General features: G+C 36.4%; 1 protein-coding gene across 1 annotated transcript; it reads left to right on the top strand.

The window, feature by feature from the left end:
- Positions 1 to 302: 302 nt before the first annotated feature.
- On the top strand, positions 303 to 9,823 carry tmem120ab (transmembrane protein 120Ab). Its single transcript, XM_067365518.1, has 12 exons — positions 303 to 634; positions 722 to 840; positions 924 to 1,040; positions 1,127 to 1,186; positions 1,552 to 1,647; positions 1,729 to 1,818; positions 1,984 to 2,049; positions 8,728 to 8,789; positions 8,890 to 8,982; positions 9,068 to 9,132; positions 9,274 to 9,342; positions 9,474 to 9,823. Exons 1-12 carry the CDS (start codon positions 566 to 568, stop codon positions 9,582 to 9,584), a joined length of 1,017 nt encoding a protein of 338 aa, XP_067221619.1. The 5' UTR covers positions 303 to 565; the 3' UTR covers positions 9,585 to 9,823.
- Positions 9,824 to 9,949: the final 126 nt, after the last annotated feature.

The raw sequence follows: 9,949 nt of genomic DNA, 5'->3' as shown, positions 1-9,949 counted from the left end.
CTGAAGATGTTGAAACAAAATAAAGGTGTGAAAGGTGTTATCTCTCGATTAAAGTTCAAGTTCTCATTGTTTCAGCTTTTCTCTTATACTCTACAAGTGTTCTTTTACATCAATAGAATTTATGAGGGATTATTGGATTATGCAACTAAAGCATGAGACTTTAGAGCATGAATAACTAAACCCTCTTTTCTCAAGTGCAATAATGTTTTTAGATGTGCAATGAAGTTTCTGTAATAAATTGAATTTCACATGTCAGAATTCACAGTGTTGTAACCCTAAATATGTAGCCCTTCCTATAAAGTGCAGGCAACTAAATGTGTCAAAGGTCAGTCAAGTTGGTCTGTCAAAGTTCACTACAAAGTTCAAGCATATATTGCAATCGCTAAGAAATAAGAGATACGACGAAGATTGTCAATTGAAATGCTTCTAAACTGAATCTCTCTTTAGAAATCTGCATTTAAGACATCACTGTGTTTCCATCACAGTTTGTTTTACTGCATTTATTTATCAAAGAAAGATAAATCTGGTTAGTTTAACTGAGTAGTTGTAGCTGATAAAGTTCTACATGTCGACATCACTCGCAACAGCCCTTCAAGAATGGAAGGTTCAGGAGAAAGAATTACAGCAGCTTCAGGTAGGATTTTATCTTTCCCAAAAGATTCAGAACCAAAGACCGTTTAAAACAAACATTTCTGTTGAAATAAATCATTTCTGTGTCCAGGATACCCACCGGCTTTACCTGCAGAAGTTAGAGGAAGTCTCCAAACTTCAAAAAAGCTTTGCTGCCTCCATAGCGAGACAGAAAAAGAATTTAAATGAGAATTTAAAGTCTTTGTCTAAGTAAATAAAATCTTTTCTTTATGATCTGTTATGCTGATTATGATTGAAGCATTTTAATATGTATTTTCTGCTCCGGATTATAGACTCGGAAAAGGACTGACTGAAGAGGAGAAGAATGAGGTTAAGGAGGTCAAAGGTCACATTCGAAATATGCCAAACCTAATCTTTCAGATGGAAGCATTTCTGCCAAAGAAAAATGGGTAATGGAAGATTATTACATGAGACTGTTTCGGAAGGTTAGCTTTGTATTAAGAAGCTGTGTGTTATTTTTCCTTATCTTTTCAAGGCTTTATCTCGGTCTTGTCCTTGGGAGTGTGAATGTCAACCTTCCAAGCAAAGAGGCAAAGTAAGCACCAAAAAAGATCTACTGAAATACATTTAAAATATATATCAATAACAACAGATTTATAACTTAATGGTAACTTTATGCACGCTACAAAAACAAGATACATTTGTTTTTCATAAGATATTAAGGCTTGTTTTGAGAGTATATATCTCGATTCAAGCTATCTTACACCATTGGCAAATTGTTTTTGTGTCAAAAATGTAAAAAAATAAATGTATATATGTTAAAATATAACATTTATAGTTATTTGAATAATGAATATACAATAAATTTCTGTTTATTTAAATCTGAATACACTTAATTACTTTATGCTTACAACAAAAATGTACAGAAAATTAAATAATAATTTACACTTTTTAATGTAGAGCTGAATACAAAGATGAATATGAAAGGTTCAAGCTGTATGTGACCCTGATTCTGTTCCTGATGACCTTCATATGTCGCTTCTTCATCAGCTACAGGTAAGACTGAATTCACTCGGGCCTGTCTGACAAGCCTTCCCTCACATCATGTTTCATGCCTGCTTTTTTGTGTGTCTGTAGAGTTTTGGATGCCCTTCTTAACTTCCTGTTGGTTTGGTACTATTGCACCCTGACAATCCGTGAAAGTGTCCTCATCAGCAATGGATCCAGGTCAGAAACTGTCAGATGAAACTTCTGTATGTAAGAGGCTTTTCACACTTGAATATGTGACATTAGTACTGTCACACGAGAAAAGTTTGATCAATAATGGATTTAATAAGCTGTCTCCAGGACCTGTACCATCTCTACAACTGTGCTTTGATTTTTTTTTTTTAGGATTAAAGGTTGGTGGGTTTTCCACCACTACATTTCTACTTTTCTGTCTGGGGTCATGCTAACCTGGTGAGTCATTTCAGATTATTAATTTCAGAGCAGTTACTGTACCTACTTGAGTTTGTCCTACAAGTTATCATAAATTTCCATTCACATCTTATTCCTATAATGTGATGTACTTTTGAGTGAAACAGCATTGTAAATTGTGAACCAATTGGATCAAAGCAGGCATTTCCATACTATCCAATAGCCTGCATGGCCAACGTGACACCAGTAAAAAAGGAAAGATAATGAGAGGAAGAGCTAGTTGTTACATCATAATTAAAGATTACTGTGGCAAGCAAGGAGGGGCTGAAAGCCATGGGAATGAAGGTGGAGTTTCTTTTCCTGAGCAGCAATATTGTATTTTATTTCAGCTTTATTGCAATTACTGAAAATTATTTTAATAGTATTGGTTTAGGTTTTAGTTAAAGGGATAGTTCACCCAAAAATGAAAATTTGATGTTTATCTGCTTACCCCCAGTGCATCCAAGATGTAGAGGACTTTTTTTCTTCAGTTGAACGCAAATTATGATTTTTAACTGCAACCGCTGCCGTCTGTCAGTCAAATAATAGCAGTGATTGGGAACTTGAACAATAAGAGTCGAAAAAACTTCCATAAACAAATCCAAATTAAACTCTTCGGCTCGTGACGGCACATTAATGTCCTAAGACACGAAACGATCGGTTTGTGCGAGAAACCGAACAGTATTTATATATTTTTTTACCTCTAATACACCACTATGTCCAACTTCGTTCAGCTTCTGGCTAGTGAGGTCTGATCGCGCTCTGACAACGGAAGTGATGTCTCGCGCTCATTGAAGTATATGGGCGAGACATCACTTCCGTCTTCAGAATGCGTTTTTTGACCTCACTAACAGGAAGCTGAACGAAGTTGGACATAGTGGTGTATTAGAGGTAAAAAAATATATAAATACTGTTCGGTTTCTCGCACAAACCGATCGTTTCGTGTCTTAGGACATAAATGTGTCGTCACGAGCTGCAGGTTTTAATATTGATTTGTCTAAGCAAGTTTTATTTACTGTTATAGTTGAAGTTCCCAATCACTGCTATTATTTGACTGACAGACGGCAGCGGTTGCAGTTAAAAATCATAATTTGCGTTCGACTGAAGAAAAAGTCACCTACATCTTGGATGCACTGGGGGTAAGCAGATAAACATCAAATTTTCATTTTTGGGTGAACTATCCCTTTAACAATAAAGCCGTGGTCACACTAGACTTTGAACATGCGAAATTTCTTCGGATGCTGTAACGGTCGTGATATGACGTCACGGTCTACAGCGTCTTTTTTATAAACATGAATTCAACACATAACTTAAAGTAATACATTTAAAATGTAGAAATATAGAACCTACTCGACTTTACTGCAAAAATACAATTCTTTTAGTTCAGCCAAGAGGTCATGCCGTGACCAATAGATCTTCTACTGGTCGCACGTCTTCACATGATGCGAATTCGCAGGTCAGAGTTCACCAAACTTGAACTTTGGAACGGAGCGAAATGCGAAATTTTCCGCACAAGCTTGCGTTTCCGGTCTGACGCATTCGTATGCATTTCAATGGAAGTCAATGGAACGAAAAGTGCAGTGTGACCACACCTTAACATCTTTGTAATTGTGGCAAGCGAGGTGAGGCTGAGAGCCGTGGGAACAGAACAGGAGCTCCGGGAGAATAAAAGGATGAGTGACAACAGTGAACCAGGCCTGTGAAACTCCTCCTGTTCGCCCGCTCTAAGTGGGACTTGAACCCGGGTCTGCCCAAATGAAATTTGGGTGCTCTAAAGGCAGGAACACACCAAGCCGATGGTCGGCCGTCGGGCAGTTTTTGTTTTCAGTCTGATCAATCTGATTGGCTGTTCAGCTACTGCCACCTGCTGGTACAGACAGGCATTTCATCTTACGCAGGCACAGAATGGACTTGCTTCTTGGTCATCTGCTGTCGAGCGTCGGTTTGGTGTTTCAGGCCAACTTTGGACCCAGATGCTGCCGATGTGAGCCAACCCCTCAGTCTGCTTTCGTCGCCACTAGTTTGTTGGCGTCGGCTTGGTGTGTTCCTGCCTTAACAAGGAATTAGTCTCTAGTGTCAGTCGCTAGAGTGCCTTTTGATGTCAGGGGAGTGAAGTTTACATGCTCTTACTGGCCTATGTCAGTTACACTTGGACTATTTATGTTGTGTTTTATTATGCTTTTATGCGGCAGTCGTCCATGAGGGGCTGCCGCTTTACTTTCATTATTTTTTTAATATAATTAGGGGCCAAGCCCCGAAGGGGCTGTAGCCCCTATTGTAATTGTACGTTTTCCCTTTTATTATTATTATTCTTCCTCCCGAATGGGAGTCTATGGCAGCCCTATCAACGGAACATGAGAAAATGATGAAATTTGGCACAGTTGTAGAGATGCTCATGAATAGTGATTGGACCAAATTTGGAGTCTCTAGAACCAACTCTATAGCGCCACCACCAGTTCAAAATTTCAACATTCTAACGGTTTTAACATTTGAACTGTTTGTCATAGAAAAATTTAATTTAGTTCATCTGATTCGTCTCTTCATGCTGATGCTATTCAACTTCTTACATTAAGTCTCCACCCATTACAGTAGCGGCCATTTTGAAAAGTACAGTATTTGTTTTTTTCGCTTCTCCTCCTTCAAAATTTGTCCAATTTTGTCCAATCTTTGATCAGATTATCTTTGGACTGAGCCGCACAGAAATGACTGAACAGATTTTTTTTATTCATCTTTGTTCAAAGGTTATGATGTCACGAAGTTAACGAGGTCGACCCAAAATTAGTATAGAGGCTGTATCTCGGCCAAACTTTGAGCAATCGAAACAAAAATTGGTACCCTTCATCAGAACCATGGTCTGAGGGTCTATGCCAAACTTGGGAACAGCGCCACCTACAGGTCATGAGATATGAAAAATGGCTATTTTGGCCAATAACTTTTGAACAGTTTGTCAGAAAATCAAGATCTTGGTGTCTATGGATTCCTTGGATCATGCCGAATCCGACGATACCGATTCTGTCAATATTGGATGAATCACGTGTCCGCCATTTTGAATTTTGTCATAAATTGCGATATCTTTTAAACAATTTGACATATCTTCACAAAAATTGGTATGTATGACCTTTAGAAGGTCGTGAAGGTACCTGAGAAGTTTCAGCACAGCGCCACCTACTGTTCCACAGATGTAATGATTATTTCAAAAACGCTTATAACTTTTGAAAACACTTTCCAAAATGTGTATGCTTCATGTCATTTTATTCCCTGGCTTATGCCGATTCCGACAATGTATCATTTGTCATTTTCCTTAAATGTACCTGTCTGCCGTATTGAAGTAAATGAAAAACAGTTTTTTCGCTACTCCTCCTACAAATTTTGGTCAATTTTGTCCAAAATCAGCTCAGATGATCTTTGGACCGAGCCGCACAGAAATGACTGAACAGATTTTTGATATTCACTACCATTTCCGAGATATTCATCTCTGAATGTGACCTTGCTTGTGTTTGTTGTCTTATGCTAGTTAGCTTAGCACAGTAATTGCTTAGCATGCTAAACTATTGCTATTCTTTCTAATGTGGTCTTCAGTCAACAGGTTAACCAAAACTTAGTTGGCATTAAATAACTTTGCATACTAATATGGTTAACATGCTATGAAGCTTTTTTTTTTTTTTGTGAACTCTTTCTCACACTGAAACCTCTGCTTAGCATACTGATGAACTTGCATGGCTGATTAGCTCAATGTGTTACGCCACGGATCCCGAATGCTCTGCATCGTGGGTTCGAAACTCAGTGTGACACATGCCCAGACCGCATGAGGTACTGTGGCAGGAAAAGATGCAGAACTTGTGTCTGTTCTAGGCATTCTGCCTAAAACTGGTCTAATCTGAAGCTATCACATGCAATTCCTTTATGTCCAAATTCGTAGTTATTCTTCTTCCCCCTGTATGGTAATCAATGAACCATAAGAAGGAAAATTATCAAATTTGGCATGCTTGTAGTGATAGTAATTAAAAGTAATTTGACCAACTTTGGAGTATCTAGGACTAAGTCTATAGCGCCACCACCAGTTCAAATATTCACTTTTGTAAAGGTTATAACTTTTGAACCCTTTGTTCCAGAAAAATGAATGTCAATACAACTGATTCCTCTCTTCATACTGATCACATTCAATATCTTACATTAAGACTCCACCCAGTACAGTAGTGGCCATTTTGAAAAGTACAGTATTCCATTTTTTCACTACTCCTCCTACAATTTTTGTCCAATTTTGTCCAAAATCAGCTCAGGTGATCTTTGGACCGAGCCGCACAGAAATGACTGAACGGATTTTTGATATTCGCTACCATTCCCAAGATATTCATCTCTGAATGTGACCTTGCTTGTGTTTGTTGTCTTATGCTAGTTAGCTTAGCATGCTAATTGCTTAGCATGCTAACCAGTTGTCATTCTCTTTAATGTGGCTCTTCAGCTATCAAGTTAACCATGAGCTTCATTAGCATTAAGTTAGCTTAGCATGCTAATATGGTTAGCATGCTAAGTAATGCTTTTTTGTAAATTCTTTCTTACACTAAAAGTTCTCTTCCACAGATTGTTGAATGTGCATCCTCAAGTAGCTCAATGTGTAAAGCCAGTTACCTGATGAGCTCTGCACCCCAAGATAGTGGGTTCGAATCCCAGGTGGAGCGGTTTTATGAAATAGTGTGTTTTGATTCCTTTACTGCCTCTTGGATTAGAAATAAATGCTTTTTGTTTCATGCTGTGTTCATTTTCATCTAAGCTTATGTACATTCTGAGTTCATTTTCGCCCGTAATTCTGAACCAGCTGTTTCATGTTTGTTCATTTTCTGCTGTTTTTCCTCTTCCTGCTCTGTATTGCGCTACAGCATGATGAGCTGCAGAATGATCTAAAGTAGTTATTAAATATAACATTCAGTGCAGTTTTATAAAAATTCTTCATTTTGAGTTCATTTTCACATGAACTAATGAACTTCGGCAGGTGTGCCAACATTCACCTGCACAGTGGTGCAATGAGATGAGAAATGGACACTGGACTCGGAGGTTGTGGGTTCGAATCCTGTGTGGGGTTCCTTTATACAATTGTGTGTAATGAGTCATTTTGATACCTTTTTTATCCAAATAAGCATTGTACTAATCTTTATTCCTCTTGAATGAGATACAAGTGTTTTTAGTTCATTCCCTGTTCATTCTCTGAACTTCTATTGATTTTCATTTCATTTCCACCTGTCCTTCTGAACCAGCTGTTTTGCATGTACATTCAATTTCTGCTGTTTTTGCTCTTCCTGCTCCGTATTGCGCTACTGCCCCTTCTGGGGCTTGGCCCCGAATTGCTGCTTGCAGCTATATTTTTATAATTATTATTATTAATTTTGTATACGTTTTTCGTTGAACGTCGTCGGTTCCCACCTCCTTTTATACTTCTGGAGCTCCTCTGTGAGACTATTGTTCTGTTCCCACGGCTCTCAGCCTCGCCCTGCTTGCCACAATTACAAAGATGTTATTGATAACTGAATCCTAAACTAATACTATTAAAAGAATTTTCAGTAATTGCAATAAAAATAAAATAAAATATTGCTGCTCAGGAAAAGAAGAAAATAAGGCAACACTTTCTTGAAGCCTTTATGTATAATGCATTAAAGTTATTCATAATGTATGTTATAATGCATTATATCTAGTGCTGTCAAATTGATTAATTGTGATTAATTGCATCTAACATAAAAGTATGTATATATATATAAATATGTGTGTGTATGTATGTGTGTATGTATACACACCTATATTTAAATTTTTTTTGTTAGATGCAATTAATCGTGATTAATTGATTTGACAGCACTAATTATATATTTTCATAAATAATTGTAACTAAACTTAAAATGCATTATAATATTTTCAGATTCCTTGTTACCTCTGATATTGGTTGTTTGTTGTGTTTTAATGCATTATATATTCTAAAGGTGTAACATAAGTATTATAATGTATTATAAGTGAGGTTACAACTCAGACCATACATTGCAATAAATCAGGGGTGTTCAAACTCAGTCCTGCAGGGCCACTGTCCTGCAGACTTTAGCTCTTGTCTCAACACACCTGCCTGGAAGTTTCTATATGCCTAGTAAGACCTTGATTAGCTGGTTCAGGTGTGTTTAATTGGGGTTGGAGCTAAACTCTGCAGGACAGTGGCCCTGTAGGAACAAGATTGGGCACCCCTTTATTAAAAGGTGCATTAAAAGCCATAATTTATGCGTTAAAAATACTTTTATCATGCATCATATATAAAGGCTTTAAATAAAGTGTTGCAGAAAATAATACTTTTTTTAAGTAAAATTTTTTTTTTTTGCCATAGCAACTAACTAAAATGAATAATTAAGTTATTAAAAAAACTAATAAAAATTACTAAAGCATATAAAAAAAAAAAAAAAAAAAAAAACCCTGAAAAAGCTATTTCAAATATTAATAAATACTATAATATTATTTAAATAATACTGAAATAACAAATTTCTTTGTAATAACATGAGACTGTAAATCACTCACAAGGAATTCAGGAATGTGAAAAAAGTAAATAGGCACAATGTTATGTTGATATTAAATGCATCAGCACTAAAACAATGAATAAGTGAATTGCTGGTACAGCTGACTTGCCCTTAAACAACGTTTCTTTTGCATATGTAGGCCAGATGGTGAAACATACCAGTCTTTCAGGAACCAATTTTTGGCCTATTGTTTGTATCAAAGTAAGTTACAAACTGTACATGCTAACACCACCCTGAAAAACATCTGTTGCACTGCAATATTGAGATATAATGAAGGTAAACATATCACTTTCTTCTTTAGGCTTTGTGCAGTATCTTCAGTACTACTATCAAAGTGGGTGTCTCTACAGGCTAAAAGCACTAGGGGAAAGACACAACTTGGATTTGACTGTTGGTAAGGATTTCTGAGTTTACAGTATATTTTGAAGAAAGTACAAAAAGCTTTATTAAAGCTTTAAACACTCTTTTTGTTTAAACAGAGGGATTTCAGTCATGGATGTGGCGGGGACTGACATTTCTTCTTCCCTTTCTCTTCCTGGGTCATGTAAGTATTTGTCCTTTCATAATATAAATATATTCAGATTTTAAAGAATAAAGCTTTGACAATGGAACAGCATATGAAATGAACAGTATAATCATTTTTAATGTATATCTTGGTGACCCCTGAATGTTGTCTGTGTCACAGTTCTGGCAGCTTTGGAACAGTATTTCGCTGTTCAGAATGACTCAGCTCTCTGAATGTAAAGAATGGCAGGTCAGTGTTGTTTTTGTAGATCTTTCCACAACATGATAACACTAAAGTGATACAAACTTATGAATAAATCTGTAAAAAGTGTGATTTTGAAGTTGCAATTACTGTATATCTTCACCTCTTTTTTACTGTAGGTGTCCATGTGTGGCTTCTGCTTTCTGGTTCTGTTTGCGGGAAACTTTTTCACTACACTTGCAGTTGTTCGCCACAAGCGCAAAACCCAGCAAAAGACCAAGAGTGCATGATTTTTAAGATGTCAGTGAAGAAAATGTCAATGAAGACAACAGACTCTCCCATAGTTATTTTTGAAAAATAAGCAGATTTAAGTTAATAATGGACACAAAAATCTGTGTATAAGAAAATCAAAAAGTCTTTACATTTTTTTTATTATTGTTCGGAGAACATGCAGACTGTGTTTTGTTTTGAATAAAGGAGTACAAAATGGGATGTTGAACAATCTGCAATAAAGTTGTTTGTATTTATGTGGAATAAGTGGAAGAATGAAAAGTGTTATTTCTTTTATGTGAAATAAGTGAATTATTAATACCTATTTTAATAACAACAACAATAATAGTGCTTTATTGATTTTATATGACATAAATAAATTAAA

The sequence above is a fragment of the Chanodichthys erythropterus genome, chromosome 17 (assembly GCF_024489055.1).
Source record: "Chanodichthys erythropterus isolate Z2021 chromosome 17, ASM2448905v1, whole genome shotgun sequence".
NCBI lineage: Eukaryota > Metazoa > Chordata > Actinopteri > Cypriniformes > Xenocyprididae > Chanodichthys > Chanodichthys erythropterus.
The sequence above is the reverse complement of the archived record's forward strand: the minus strand, read 5'-3'. Positions and strand labels throughout refer to the sequence as shown.

Bases quoted from the DNA above. Each gene is read 5' to 3' on its own strand.
- tmem120ab (XM_067365518.1), top strand. From the start codon at position 566: ATGTCGACATCACTCGCAACAGCCCTTCAAGAATGGAAGGTTCAGGAG. The intron at 841-923 runs GTAAATAAAATC...TCCGGATTATAG, and splicing joins AATTTAAAGTCTTTGTCTAA to ACTCGGAAAAGGACTGACTG. The intron at 1,648-1,728 runs GTAAGACTGAAT...GTGTGTCTGTAG, and splicing joins CGCTTCTTCATCAGCTACAG to AGTTTTGGATGCCCTTCTTA.